Source organism: Nansenia antarctica (assembly GCF_963989245.1).
Source record: "Nansenia antarctica genome assembly, chromosome: 13".
NCBI lineage: Eukaryota > Metazoa > Chordata > Actinopteri > Argentiniformes > Microstomatidae > Nansenia > Nansenia antarctica.
In genome coordinates, this window is record NC_137683.1 from 12,721,522 (window position 1) to 12,736,088 (window position 14,567).

The 14,567-nt window shown below is 56.0% G+C and overlaps 1 protein-coding gene across 2 annotated transcripts in view; it reads right to left on the minus strand.

Annotated features, from left to right (window-relative positions):
* The window catches only part of wwp1 (WW domain containing E3 ubiquitin protein ligase 1), a 54,231-nt gene that overhangs the window by 15,999 nt on the left and 23,665 nt on the right, over positions 1 to 14,567 (minus strand). For both annotated transcript variants that reach the window (XM_080543816.1, XM_080543817.1), the window contains exons 5-9: positions 4,429 to 4,553; positions 3,791 to 3,931; positions 3,363 to 3,429; positions 843 to 1,054; positions 57 to 423 (exon numbers count right to left, since the gene is read on the minus strand). In XM_080543816.1, coding sequence (XP_080399942.1) covers positions 57 to 423; positions 843 to 1,054; positions 3,363 to 3,429; positions 3,791 to 3,931; positions 4,429 to 4,553 — 912 coding nt within the window. The remainder of the gene's footprint in view (positions 1 to 56; positions 424 to 842; positions 1,055 to 3,362; positions 3,430 to 3,790; positions 3,932 to 4,428; positions 4,554 to 14,567) is intronic.

Here is a 14,567-nt window from a genome sequence, read left to right on the forward strand (position 1 = left end):
ATTTGTTTCCAATTTGTACACACAGCATGCAGCAAATGTCTCTCAGTGTGGTTTACCCTTGGGGGAGGGGGTCTGCAGTGCTTGCGTTGGTGGCCTGCTGTCGGGGCTTGGCCCCATCTGAGGCGGCCTCGCTGCTGCCCCCTGCAGCCTCGGCTGGGGGGGGGGAGGCTGCCGGGGCGGGGGCGGAGGCTGAGGCGGGGGGGGCGGAAGAGGGAGCAGCAGCACTGTCAGGTTCAGTGGAGGGAGCTGGGGGGGATTGGGGAACAGAGGGGGAGGTGGAGTCTGGGGCAGGGTCCGGGTCCGTGGCCGTGCTGAAGGAAGGGTCTGAGGCGGTGGCCTCGGTGCATTCCTCCGGGGCGTCTGTAGAGGGCAGGGCGTCATCCGTGGAGGGGTCAGGAGCAGCAGCAGAGAGCTCCCCGTTAACTTGAGAGGGGGGGGAGGGGGGGAGAGAGAGAGGGGGGGGATGAGAGAGAGAGAGAGAGGGGGGGAGGAAGACAGCATTCTTTAACATACAACATATAAAGTCTGGTATATTTTTCTCAACCCATAACTACGCTGTGTGGCTGACAGTCCTCCCTGTCTGGGTGTTCTCTAGCTGGGGGTGTGTTAGTCAAGTCATCAGCTGAAAATACCTGGATTTTTTCATATCGCAGAAAGAAATATGTATCGCAATGTCAGTATTTTCCAAAATTGTGCAGCCCTAATATATATATATATATAGTATAGATTTTCTACATAATGTTAGACACAATGAGGGGGGTGACCCTAACTGTGGCGGTAAAGAGAGGATCAATAACTCTGAAACTGTCATCTTCAACATTCAAAATGGCGTTGTGTCTCACCAGTCCTGTTGGTGACGTCACTGTCTTGGGGTTTGGGTGTGTGTGAGGGCTGGGGGCTGGCTCTCTGGTCGCCGGGGGAGGCAGCTCGGTCTCCATTGACAAGGACGGTGTTGGAGTCGCTGTGGGCCGAGGAGGTGGAGGGACCTTCGCTGTCCACGCCGTTGGAAGCCGGGTGGGAGGAGTCAGGATCAGACCCCATACCGTTCACTGAACTGTGGGGAGGGGGGAGCAGAGTTAGTGGCACGTCTGTGTCGGCTACTCCGTCGAACCTAAAACCTTCGTTCTGTGGGTCGGAGAAGAAGACTGTCGAAAAACAAACCTCATCCTCTTTCTTGCAACACATTGTTACTTTCACTGAACCTTCACGGTCTTATCGGAGTATACATATTACACAAGCTGGTAAAAGTGAGGACGTGACAAAAAGATGCAGTGTTGTCCTGACAGTCAGAACTGTTGCAGTCTTGTGCACGTCACAAACGCCTCCCAGCCTAGTCCATCAGCTGAGCCACAGCGGGTCAGACTCGTTGGAAATGAAATGACTAACTTCCGCTGGACCACAGACATTTCTGCAGGTTCTCTGTGTGAGTGCAGGGCAACAGTGCCCCCCCCTCCCCATTACCTCCAGTTCACTAAAGCCCTTCCTGTTTTCATGGCCAAGCTGCCAGCTGCTCTTACTGTGTGATTGTGTGCGGCATCTCAGATACCCCCTTTCCACCAAAGCGGTTTGAGGCCGGAAAACCGGTTCCAAAGTGGCACCAACACATGGCTGGTCTAGAACTACAAACCACTTACGTCAGTGGCTGGGGGGCGGGATTATCATGACCAAGAAATCAGTGCATCATTAAGTTATTCAGTTTTTTTTATCTGCAAATGTGACCGATATCATCGTAGTCGATGCTAGTCGACCTAGCGAGCTAGCTTCCGACAAAGGCTGAACATTAACATCTTACATTCGAGTGTTGATAAGAATCAAAACGTGTTAGGCAATTACCTTTCTTCTCGAACGTAATCGCTGTCCATAGCGATCGCGCCGGGGGCGGCGCAAAGATGCATAAATATTGTTCTTGTCGTGCTTGAAGTTGGCGCGTCGCTGGGAAAGCGGAGACGTATACAGATAGTGATGTCATGATGACATCATCAAAGCTCTCTCAAAACAAACCGCTTCTTAGAAGGTTCGCAAGTGGAACCGACTGCGAAGCGGCACTAGTACCGGCTCGGAACGAGGTCCTCGCATTGGTGGAAAGAAGATAAGAGGAAGGAGTGGGCTTGTGCTGTTCAGGGTGGATGGGGAGGCGGTCTGCGTGCCCTGTACGAGCCGCCTGTGACACACTGAGAGAAGAAGAGCCGGCGCTTTGTGACATTGAGACTATTGTCATGCAGGGAAAGAGGGGGGAGGGGGGGGGTAGGATGCCATAGAGATGAAACAGCCCGGGTCTGAAGAAGAGCTTTTGTGTTTTGTCACTGGCACAGACTAGACAACCCAGGGCCACCACGACGACACATTTGTTCACAAAAAGGACGAAACATGCCACAAACACAGTGTCTGGGCCGTGTGTTAGACGGTAGGACACAGAGACAGAGGCCCATACACACACACACAGCAGGTTGTGTACTGTCTGTCCCTGGCCTGGCCATTCGGGAGGACAGTGGAAATGTTTAAACAGCTGGGAGGACCTGGGGCAGGGGCACTGGGTTTAGAGAAAGTGTCTTCCTCACCCGCGGTTAGTTGATAAACAGAGAGATCAGCTGGGAGAGGGACTGGGAGAGAAGAAGAGAGAGAGAGAGAGAGAGAGAGAGAGAGAGAGAGAGAGAGAGAGAGAGAGAGAGAGAGAGAGAGAGAGAGAGAGAGAGAGAGAGAGAGAGAGAGAGAGGGAGAGGGAGAGACAGAAAAAGACTGTGAATGGGGTAGTAAGAAAACTGGAGAGAGCAACAGAAAGTGAGATAGCAGGGGGAAGGCCTTTATAAACGCAGCAACTGCAATGCAGATGGACGCTGGCCCCGCCCCGGAAAATAAATTGCAGTTCACAATTACAATTCACTTTTAGATAAGTACTAATAAAATATTAAGACTGGTGAAGGGAACTGTGACAAGAGCGTGAGACAATAAAGACGGACATTAGTTTGGCGGCTGGCATTGAGAGCGGTCCAGATGGAGGGGGGGGGCAGACACAGGGCAGGGCGAACGTGCAGTTGCCCGGAGCAGGAAATGACACGGTGAGTGTCCTAATAGCCCTGTGTTCAGAGAGAGCAGCTCCACGAGCCCAGACAAATATAGTCCCACCGCAATGATGTAAGGCAGGAAGCTGCCAGGCCGAGAGAGAGAGGGGAAGTGAGCGAGCGAGAGTGTGAGAGAGAGAGAGCGAGCGAGAGAAAGAGAGAGAGCGTCTGTGTGTCTACAGCATTTCATCAGAGCTTCTTCGGTTTCCATTCCAATATGACTTTCGGCTAATGGCCACTGATAAAATGCTCTTTCTACAGCCGTTTCTTGGTGTTGGTTTCCCTGTGCGGTAGTCGACTCACCTGTTAGGAGCCCTTGGGGAGGCGTCCCCTCCGTTTTCATGAATGGCATCTCCGTTCTGTTGGACTTCTGAAAGGGGCAGAGGTCAGATCAAGGTTAACCAAAAGCCACTTGAGTAGCACTAAAACACGCACAAGACACAACCCTTAACTACCAGAGTGTAAACCCAGTCTAAACCCATGTTACGGTACATGTGGGAATACGGTACATGTGGGAAAACTAGGGTTAGGGTTAGGTGCTAGGGTGACTTGGTACATGCTGGCATGTCTAACCCTAACCTTAACCCTAACCCTACCCCTAACCCTAGCACCCTAGCACCTAACCCTAACCCTAGTTTTCCCACATGTACCGTAACACATACACCCACATGGGGATACAAACACAACAAAGCCCCTTTCCACCTAACACATAGGGGAGAAGGAGAACTCACTGGTAGTAGTGGAGGTGTTGCCGTTGTGCAGCTGCTCCTGGTCCACCGTCAGGCCGTCCAGGAACACGGTCAGCTCTCCCGTAGGGACCACCGCCCCCTTATGATCCAGGGTCAGCTTCAGAACCTCCTTTACATTCTCCACTGAGAACCGGCCCGGCGCAAGAGTGGAGAGAACACAAACATAAATGGTAAATGGACTGCACTTATACAGCGCCTTTATCCAAAGCGCTTTACAACGGCCTCTCATTCACCCATTCACACACCAATGGCGGCAAGCTACCGTGCAAGGAGCTGGCCCGCTCATTGGGAGCAATTTTGGGGTTCAGTGTCTTGCCCAAGGACACTTCGACATGTGGTCAGTCGGGGCTCGAACCGCCGATCTGCCAACCTTGCAATCATTAGACGCCGACTCTACCTCCTGCGCCACAGCCGCCCCACTCAACACTCACTTACTTACTAACTGCTGATACACTGAAGGATAGGCTCGTTAAGTTCATTTTTACGCAGACCTTTCTACACGAGACTACTGGTGGAGAAGGCCAGACGTTGGGACATTTGGGTAGGGAACACGAGGGACAGACAGGGGGGAGGTGGGGAGGAGGACAGACAGGGAGGAGGTGGGGAGGAGGCTTACGTACGTTTCCTGTTGTGCTGCTCCAAGGCCTGGAGGAGGTCCAGAGTGGCTTTCCCCAGCAGTGCGTCCGCCTTCAGGGTGTGGTGACTCCATACCTTGAAGTCCACCTGCGAGGGTGGTGTTACATTCCTGCAAGAACAGAACACACACCGCACACAAGCAGTCACACACACCGTCACCCAAAACAAGCCTCCTGGGTTAGGGGAAGATCTCAACACACACACACACACACAAACCACTGCTGCTTTGGTTTGTCTGATTCTGAGGTTTGTCTGAATCACTAACATAACTGGACTGCACTTATATAGCGCCTTATTCCAAAGTGCTTTACAACGGCCTCTCATTCACCCGTTCACACACACATTCATACACCAATGGCGGCAAGCTACCATGCAAGGCGCCGGCCCGCTCACTGGGAGCAATTTGGGGTTCAGTGTCTTGCCCAAGGACACTTCCACGTGTCATGTGGCCAGCCGGGGGCTCGAACCGCCGATCTTGAGACGGCGGCTCTACCTCCTGCGCCACAGCCGCCCAAAGTCTTAACATGAGTGCATTTGGCTACTGATGATACAAGATGAAAAGCACACATTACTGACAGGAAACTATCACCATCACATAACGTAACTGAGGATCCAGTTATCCCATTGAATACCGTGGCCTATTATTGGTCCTCACTGGTCCTTAGGCGAGCGACCTCATCGATCTGAACACTCCCTGTGCCTGGCCTCAGACAGCACTCCCCGTCTCTCTGATCCAATTAGCTCCACACACACACACAGGCTTTAATGGAGACAGGGAGAGCCAGCCTCGGCACACTGTTCACCATCGGAGGGACGTGTTCAGCCATTGATTTCCCTTTGCGTTTATCCCACCTGGGAGATGTTTACATTGCTGTGACGTGTCCCTGGACCTCTCTATGCCTTCGGCAAACTCTCTGCAATCTTGCTTTTCTCAGAGACATTTGATTTTGGAGTCTACAGACAACACGCTCTCTGATTTCATGTTGAATTTGTCAGTCATATTCTCCTAAATACTGTGACGTCTTGATGGACAGCGTTATAAAAGGACAAACTCAGTGTCTCTGTCCCTCACCTCCCTCCCTCTCAGCTGTCTGAGTAGACAGCGTTATAAAAGGACAAACTCAGTGTCTCTGTCTCTCCCCTCCCTCCCTCTCAGCTGTCTGAGACTCAGTGTCTCTGTCTCTCCCCTCCCTCCCTCTCAGCTGTCTGAGACTCAGTGTCTCTGTCTCTCCCCTCCCTCCCTCTCAGCTGTCTGAGACTCAGTGTCTCTGTCCCTCCCCTCCCTCCCTCTCAGTGTCTCTGTCTCTCCCCTCCCTCCCTCTCAGTGTCTCTGTCTCTCCCCTCCCTCCCTCTCAGTGTCTCTGTCTCTCCCCTCCCTCCCTCTCAGTGTCTCTGTCTCTCCCCTCCCTCCCTCTCAGTGTCTCTGTCTCTCCCCTCCCTCCCTCTCAGCTGTCTGAGTAGTTATAAAAGGCCAAACTCAGTGTCTCTGTCTCTCCCCTCCCTCCCTCTCAGCTGTCTGAGTAGTTATAAAAGGACAAACTCAGTGTCTCTGTCTCTCCCCTCCCTCCCTCTCAGTGTCTCTGTCTCTCCCCTCCCTCCCTCTCAGTGTCTCTGTCTCTCCCCTCCCTCCCTCTCAGTGTCTCTGTCTCTCCCCTCCCTCCCTCTCAGTGTCTCTGTCTCTCCCCTCCCTCCCTCTCAGTGTCTCTGTCTCTCCCCTCCCTCCCTCTCAGTGTCTCTGTCTCTCCCCTCCCTCCCTCTCAGTGTCTCTGTCTCTCCCCTCCCTCCCTCTCAGTGTCTCTGTCTCTCCCCTCCCTCCCTCTCAGTGTCTCTGTCTCTCCCCTCCCTCCCTCTCAGTGTCTCTGTCTCTCCCCTCCCTCCCTCTCAGTGTCTCTGTCTCTCCCCTCCCTCCCTCTCAGTGTCTCTGTCTCTCCCCTCCCTCCCTCTCAGTGTCTCTGTCTCTCCCCTCCCTCCCTCTCAGTGTCTCTGTCTCTCCCCTCCCTCCCTCTCAGCAGTGTCTCTGTCTCTCCCCTCCCTCCCTCTCAGTGTCTCTGTCTCTCCCCTCCCTCCCTCTCAGTGTCTCTGTCTCTCCCCTCCCTCCCTCTCAGTGTCTCTGTCTCTCCCCTCCCTCCCTCTCAGTGTCTCTGTCTCTCCCCTCCCTCCCTCTCAGTGTCTCTGTCTCTCCCCTCCCTCCCTCTCAGTGTCTCTGTCTCTCCCCTCCCTCCCTCTCAGTGTCTCTGTCTCTCCCCTCCCTCCCTCTCAGTGTCTCTGTCTCTCCCCTCCCTCCCTCTCAGTGTCTCTGTCTCTCCCCTCCCTCCCTCTCAGTGTCTCTGTCCCTCCCCTCCCTCCCTCTCAGTGTCTCTGTCTCTCCCCTCCCTCCCTCTCAGTGTCTCTGTCTCTCCCCTCCCTCCCTCTCACAGTGTCTCTGTCCCTCCCCTCCCTCCCTCTCAGTGTCTCTGTCCCTCCCCTCCCTCCCTCTCAGTGTCTCTGTCCCTCCCCTCCCTCCCTCTCAGTGTCTCTGTCCCTCCCCTCCCTCCCTCTCAGTGTCTCTGTCCCTCCCCTCCCTCCCTCTCAGTGTCTCTGTCCCTCCCCTCCCTCCCTCTCAGTGTCTCTGTCTCTCCCCTCCCTCCCTCTCACAGTGTCTCTGTCCCTCCCCTCCCTCCCTCTCAGTGTCTCTGTCCCTCCCCTCCCTCCCTCTCAGTGTCTCTGTCTCTCCCCTCCCTCCCTCTCACAGTGTCTCTGTCCCTCCCCTCCCTCCCTCTCAGTGTCTCTGTCTCTCCCCTCCCTCCCTCTCAGTGTCTCTGTCCCTCCCCTCCCTCCCTCTCAGTGTCTCTGTCCCTCCCCTCCCTCCCTCTCAGTGTCTCTGTCTCTCCCCTCCCTCCCTCTCACAGTGTCTCTGTCCCTCCCCTCCCTCCCTCTCAGTGTCTCTGTCCCTCCCCTCCCTCCCTCTCAGTGTCTCTGTCTCTCCCCTCCCTCCCTCTCAGTGTCTCTGTCCCTCCCCTCCCTCCCTCTCAGTGTCTCTGTCTCTCCCCTCCCTCCCTCTCAGTGTCTCTGTCTCTCCCCTCCCTCCCTCTCAGTGTCTCTGTCTCTCCCCTCCCTCCCTCTCAGTGTCTCTGTCTCTCCCCTCCCTCCCTCTCAGTGTCTCTGTCTCTCCCCTCCCTCCCTCTCAGTGTCTCTGTCTCTCCCCTCCCTCCCTCTCAGTGTCTCTGTCTCTCCCCTCCCTCCCTCTCAGTGTCTCTGTCCCTCCCCTCCCTCCCTCTCAGTGTCTCTGTCTCTCCCCTCCCTCCCTCTCAGTGTCTCTGTCTCTCCCCTCCCTCCCTCTCACAGTGTCTCTGTCCCTCCCCTCCCTCCCTCTCAGTGTCTCTGTCCCTGCCCTCCCTCCCTCTCAGTGTCTCTGTCCCTCCCCTCCCTCCCTCTCAGTGTCTCTGTCCCTCCCCTCCCTCCCTCTCAGTGTCTCTGTCCCTCCCCTCCCTCCCTCTCAGTGTCTCTGTCCCTCCCCTCCCTCCCTCTCAGTGTCTCTGTCTCTCCCCTCCCTCCCTCTCACAGTGTCTCTGTCCCTCCCCTCCCTCCCTCTCAGTGTCTCTGTCCCTCCCCTCCCTCCCTCTCAGTGTCTCTGTCTCTCCCCTCCCTCCCTCTCACAGTGTCTCTGTCCCTCCCCTCCCTCCCTCTCAGTGTCTCTGTCCCTCCCCTCCCTCCCTCTCAGTGTCTCTGTCTCTCCCCTCCCTCCCTCTCACAGTGTCTCTGTCTCTCCCCTCCCTCCCTCTCAGTGTCTCTGTCTCTCCCCTCCCTCCCTCTCAGCAGTGTCTCTGTCTCTCCCCTCCCTCCCTCTCAGTGTCTCTGTCTCTCCCCTCCCTCCCTCTCAGTGTCTCTGTCTCTCCCCTCCCTCCCTCTCAGTGTCTCTGTCTCTCCCCTCCCTCCCTCTCAGTGTCTCTGTCTCTCCCCTCCCTCCCTCTCAGTGTCTCTGTCCCTCCCCTCCCTCCCTCTCAGTGTCTCTGTCCCTCCCCTCCCTCCCTCTCAGTGTCTCTGTCTCTCCCCTCCCTCCCTCTCACAGTGTCTCTGTCCCTCCCCTCCCTCCCTCTCAGTGTCTCTGTCCCTCCCCTCCCTCCCTCTCAGTGTCTCTGTCTCTCCCCTCCCTCCCTCTCACAGTGTCTCTGTCCCTCCCCTCCCTCCCTCTCAGTGTCTCTGTCTCTCCCCTCCCTCCCTCTCAGTGTCTCTGTCCCTCCCCTCCCTCCCTCTCAGTGTCTCTGTCCCTCCCCTCCCTCCCTCTCAGTGTCTCTGTCTCTCCCCTCCCTCCCTCTCACAGTGTCTCTGTCTCTCCCCTCCCTCCCTCTCAGTGTCTCTGTCTCTCCCCTCCCTCCCTCTCAGTGTCTCTGTCTCTCCCCTCCCTCCCTCTCAGTGTCTCTGTCTCTCCCCTCCCTCCCTCTCAGTGTCTCTGTCTCTCCCCTCCCTCCCTCTCAGTGTCTCTGTCTCTCCCCTCCCTCCCTCTCAGTGTCTCTGTCCCTCCCCTCCCTCCCTCTCAGTGCCTCTGTCTCTCCCCTCCCTCCCTCTCAGTGTCTCTGTCTCTCCCCTCCCTCCCTCTCACAGTGTCTCTGTCCCTCCCCTCCCTCCCTCTCAGTGTCTCTGTCTCTCCCTCCCTCCCTCTCAGTGTCTCTGTCTCTCCCCTCCCTCCCTCTCAGTGTCTCTGTCCCTCCCCTCCCTCCCTCTCAGTGTCTCTGTCTCTCCCCTCCCTCCCTCTCACAGTGTCTCTGTCCCTCCCCTCCCTCCCTCTCAGTGTCTCTGTCTCTCCCCTCCCTCCCTCTCAGTGTCTCTGTCCCTCCCCTCCCTCCCTCTCAGTGTCTCTGTCCCTCCCCTCCCTCCCTCTCAGTGTCTCTGTCTCTCCCCTCCCTCCCTCTCACAGTGTCTCTGTCCCTCCCCTCCCTCCCTCTCAGTGTCTCTGTCCCTCCCCTCCCTCCCTCTCAGTGTCTCTGTCTCTCCCCTCCCTCCCTCTCAGTGTCTCTGTCCCTCCCCTCCCTCCCTCTCAGTGTCTCTGTCTCTCCCCTCCCTCCCTCTCAGTGTCTCTGTCTCTCCCCTCCCTCCCTCTCAGTGTCTCTGTCTCTCCCCTCCCTCCCTCTCAGTGTCTCTGTCTCTCCCCTCCCTCCCTCTCAGTGTCTCTGTCTCTCCCCTCCCTCCCTCTCAGTGTCTCTGTCTCTCCCCTCCCTCCCTCTCAGTGTCTCTGTCTCTCCCCTCCCTCCCTCTCAGTGTCTCTGTCCCTCCCCTCCCTCCCTCTCAGTGTCTCTGTCTCTCCCCTCCCTCCCTCTCAGTGTCTCTGTCTCTCCCCTCCCTCCCTCTCACAGTGTCTCTGTCCCTCCCCTCCCTCCCTCTCAGTGTCTCTGTCCCTCCCCTCCCTCCCTCTCAGTGTCTCTGTCCCTCCCCTCCCTCCCTCTCAGTGTCTCTGTCCCTCCCCTCCCTCCCTCTCAGTGTCTCTGTCCCTCCCCTCCCTCCCTCTCAGTGTCTCTGTCCCTCCCCTCCCTCCCTCTCAGTGTCTCTGTCTCTCCCCTCCCTCCCTCTCACAGTGTCTCTGTCCCTCCCCTCCCTCCCTCTCAGTGTCTCTGTCCCTCCCCTCCCTCCCTCTCAGTGTCTCTGTCTCTCCCCTCCCTCCCTCTCACAGTGTCTCTGTCCCTCCCCTCCCTCCCTCTCAGTGTCTCTGTCCCTCCCCTCCCTCCCTCTCAGTGTCTCTGTCTCTCCCCTCCCTCCCTCTCACAGTGTCTCTGTCTCTCCCCTCCCTCCCTCTCAGTGTCTCTGTCTCTCCCCTCCCTCCCTCTCAGCAGTGTCTCTGTCTCTCCCCTCCCTCCCTCTCAGTGTCTCTGTCTCTCCCCTCCTTCCCTCTCAGTGTCTCTGTCTCTCCCCTCCCTCCCTCTCAGTGTCTCTGTCTCTCCCCTCCCTCCCTCTCAGTGTCTCTGTCTCTCCCCTCCCTCCCTCTCAGTGTCTCTGTCCCTCCCCTCCCTCCCTCTCAGTGTCTCTGTCCCTCCCCTCCCTCCCTCTCAGTGTCTCTGTCTCTCCCCTCCCTCCCTCTCACAGTGTCTCTGTCCCTCCCCTCCCTCCCTCTCAGTGTCTCTGTCCCTCCCCTCCCTCCCTCTCAGTGTCTCTGTCTCTCCCCTCCCTCCCTCTCAGTGTCTCTGTCCCTCCCCTCCCTCCCTCTCAGTGTCTCTGTCCCTCCCCTCCCTCCCTCTCAGTGTCTCTGTCTCTCCCCTCCCTCCCTCTCACAGTGTCTCTGTCTCTCCCCTCCCTCCCTCTCAGTGTCTCTGTCTCTCCCCTCCCTCCCTCTCAGCAGTGTCTCTGTCCCTCCCCTCCCTCCCTCTCAGTGTCTCTGTCCCTCCCCTCCCTCCCTCTCAGTGTCTCTGTCTCTCCCCTCCCTCCCTCTCAGTGTCTCTGTCCCTCCCCTCCCTCCCTCTCAGTGTCTCTGTCCCTCCCCTCCCTCCCTCTCAGTGCCTCTGTCTCTCCCCTCCCTCCCTCTCAGTGCCTCTGTCTCTCCCCTCCCTCCCTCTCAGTGTCTCTGTCTCTCCCCTCCCTCCCTCTCAGTGTCTCTGTCTCTCCCCTCCCTCCCTCTCAGTGTCTCTGTCTCTCCCCTCCCTCCCTCTCAGTGTCTCTGTCTCTCCCCTCCCTCCCTCTCAGTGTCTCTGTCTCTCCCCTCCCTCCCTCTCAGTGTCTCTGTCTCTCCCCTCCCTCCCTCTCAGTGTCTCTGTCTCTCCCCTCCCTCCCTCTCAGTGTCTCTGTCTCTCCCCTCCCTCCCTCTCAGTGTCTCTGTCTCTCCCCTCCCTCCCTCTCAGTGTCTCTGTCTCTCCCCTCCCTCCCTCTCAGTGTCTCTGTCTCTCCCCTCCCTCCCTCTCAGTGTCTCTGTCTCTCCCCTCCCTCCCTCTCAGTGTCTCTGTCTCTCCCCTCCTTCCCTCTCAGTGTCTCTGTCTCTCCCCTCCCTCCCTCTCAGTGTCTCTGTCTCTCCCCTCCCTCCCTCTCAGTGTCTCTGTCTCTCCCCTCCCTCCCTCTCAGTGTCTCTGTCCCTCCCCTCCCTCCCTCTCAGTGTCTCTGTCCCTCCCCTCCCTCCCTCTCAGTGTCTCTGTCTCTCCCCTCCCTCCCTCTCACAGTGTCTCTGTCCCTCCCCTCCCTCCCTCTCAGTGTCTCTGTCCCTCCCCTCCCTCCCTCTCAGTGTCTCTGTCTCTCCCCTCCCTCCCTCTCAGTGTCTCTGTCCCTCCCCTCCCTCCCTCTCAGTGTCTCTGTCCCTCCCCTCCCTCCCTCTCAGTGTCTCTGTCTCTCCCCTCCCTCCCTCTCACAGTGTCTCTGTCTCTCCCCTCCCTCCCTCTCAGTGTCTCTGTCTCTCCCCTCCCTCCCTCTCAGCAGTGTCTCTGTCCCTCCCCTCCCTCCCTCTCAGTGTCTCTGTCCCTCCCCTCCCTCCCTCTCAGTGTCTCTGTCTCTCCCCTCCCTCCCTCTCAGTGTCTCTGTCCCTCCCCTCCCTCCCTCTCAGTGTCTCTGTCCCTCCCCTCCCTCCCTCTCAGTGCCTCTGTCTCTCCCCTCCCTCCCTCTCAGTGCCTCTGTCTCTCCCCTCCCTCCCTCTCAGTGTCTCTGTCTCTCCCCTCCCTCCCTCTCAGTGTCTCTGTCTCTCCCCTCCCTCCCTCTCAGTGTCTCTGTCTCTCCCCTCCCTCCCTCTCAGTGTCTCTGTCTCTCCCCTCCCTCCCTCTCAGTGTCTCTGTCTCTCCCCTCCCTCCCTCTCAGTGTCTCTGTCTCTCCCCTCCCTCCCTCTCAGTGTCTCTGTCTCTCCCCTCCCTCCCTCTCAGTGTCTCTGTCTCTCCCCTCCCTCCCTCTCAGTGTCTCTGTCTCTCCCCTCCCTCCCTCTCAGTGTCTCTGTCTCTCCCCTCCCTCCCTCTCAGTGTCTCTGTCTCTCCCCTCCCTCCCTCTCAGTGTCTCTGTCTCTCCCCTCCCTCCCTCTCAGTGTCTCTGTCTCTCCCCTCCCTCCCTCTCAGCTGTCTGAGGAGCATGGTTGGTATTCCTGGCAGTAGTGAGAAAGCTGAGCATTGGGGCGAGGCGTGACGCCACTTCTCCCTCAGCCTCCAACTCTCTCATCTCCCTCTCATTCTCCCTTATTTACTCCAATAACAGGAAACAAAAGCTGCTGGAATACTGCAGGGAGGAGGAGGAGGAGGAGGAGGAGGAGGAGGAGGAGAGGGATGCTGCCTCAGCTCTGACTGCAGACTAGGGGTGTAACGGATCACGGATAATCCGTGATCCGTTCGGATCGCCCTCCACGGTTCGGAACGCATGTGTACCGCGGATCAATAGCAAAATCGTTTTTTTTTTTTTCTTTCCTAACACCAGGGGAGCCACCCCTCCTAAATTTCGTTGTTTGGTACCTGTACTGTAGCAATGACAATAAAGACCATTCATTCATTCAAATGTAACCGGTAGAAAAACAATCGTGCGCTTTATTCTCACTCTCTGCATGTGTACTGAGTTGACAACAACATTCATTCACTCATCTCTGTCCCAATTATATCACGTCATATCACCCGCTAAGCAGCCTGGGTGATTGTGTAAACACACAAAAAAAGTACTCTGTTACTTTGCAGCAGTGATGTTATATATATGTTGTTATATATATATATATGTTGTTATATACAGATGTTATATATATATGTGATATATATATCAGTTTTGACATCTTGAATGTTGTTTTTTTGTTTCACACATTAAAAGTGGTGTTTTTACAGAATTCAAGGAAAATGTTGTTTTTATTAAAAAAAATATATGTTTTGTGTTGATCCGAAAAATGATCCGATCCGTGACTCAAAATCCGTGCCACGATCCGATCCGTGAGTTAGGTGATCCGTTACACCCCTACTGCAGACTGATGCGCCCTAGTCTCAACACACACAGAGGTGGTCTAGTCTCAACACAGACAGGGTTGGTCTAGTCTCAACACACACAGAGGTGGTCTAGTCTCAACACATACAGGGTTGGTCTAGTCTCAACACACACAGGGGTGGTCTAGTCTCAACACAGACAGGGTTGGTCTAGTCTCAACACAGACAGGGTTGGTCTAGTCTCAACACACAGGGTTGGTCTAGTCTCAACACACACAGGGCTGGTCTAGTCTCAACACACACAGGGTTGGTCTAGTCTCAACACAGACAGGGTTGGTCTAGTCTCAACACACAGGGGTGGTCTAGTCTCAACACACACAGGGTTGGTCTAGTCTCAACACAGACAGGGTTGGTCTAGTCTCAACACACAGGGTTGGTCTAGTCTCAACACACACAGGGCTGGTCTAGTCTCAACACACACAGGGTTGGTCTAGTCTCAACACACACAGGGTTGGTCTAGTCTCAACACACACAGGGTTGGTCTAGTCTCAACACACACAGGGTTGGTCTAGTCTCAACACACACAGAGGTGGTCTAGTCTCAACACAGACAGGGTTGGTCTAGTCTCAACACACACAGGGTTGGTCTGGTCTCAACACACACAGGGGTGGTCTAGCCTCAACACACGCAGGGGTGGTCTAGCCTCAACACACGCAGGGTTGGGCGAGACAGAAAGAAGGGAAAGAGGAGAGGAGGGGAAGGCTTAGAAACAACATGCATGAATAGATGGACAGAGAGTATGGAGTCAGAGGACCGGCATAGAAGACGTGTGGAAGGCAGACGGAAACAAAAGAGACGGTTTAAAAACAAAGGCGAGGCAGAGGGAGGTAGAGAGGGTCGACACGGGACTGTCCTCATAAAAATCAATACACTGTCTTCATTATCATTGTAAACATAGACTACAACACACACTCTGCTGTAACACAGTGTACCAGCTGGTGCTGTGTTCATACACACAGCAGCAACACGCCAGCTAGTTTCCAGAAGGTCTAGTTGTTGTATTTGAGCTGGAGTGTAGGGCTCAAACGAGACACTCTGGACTATGACCTGTCGGCCAGAGTGGAGCTGCAAATACTCCAATAAAAAGCATGCAGCACAAAACAGCATCCGAACAGAGCTCTGTTTTGTCACGGATAATTACCAAATGAAGGCAATTAGTGGCATGACTGACGAGTTTCTGACATTTGGCTTACTAATTAAAAAGCCAGAGAGCCATAAATCCTGCTAGGTAACGGACA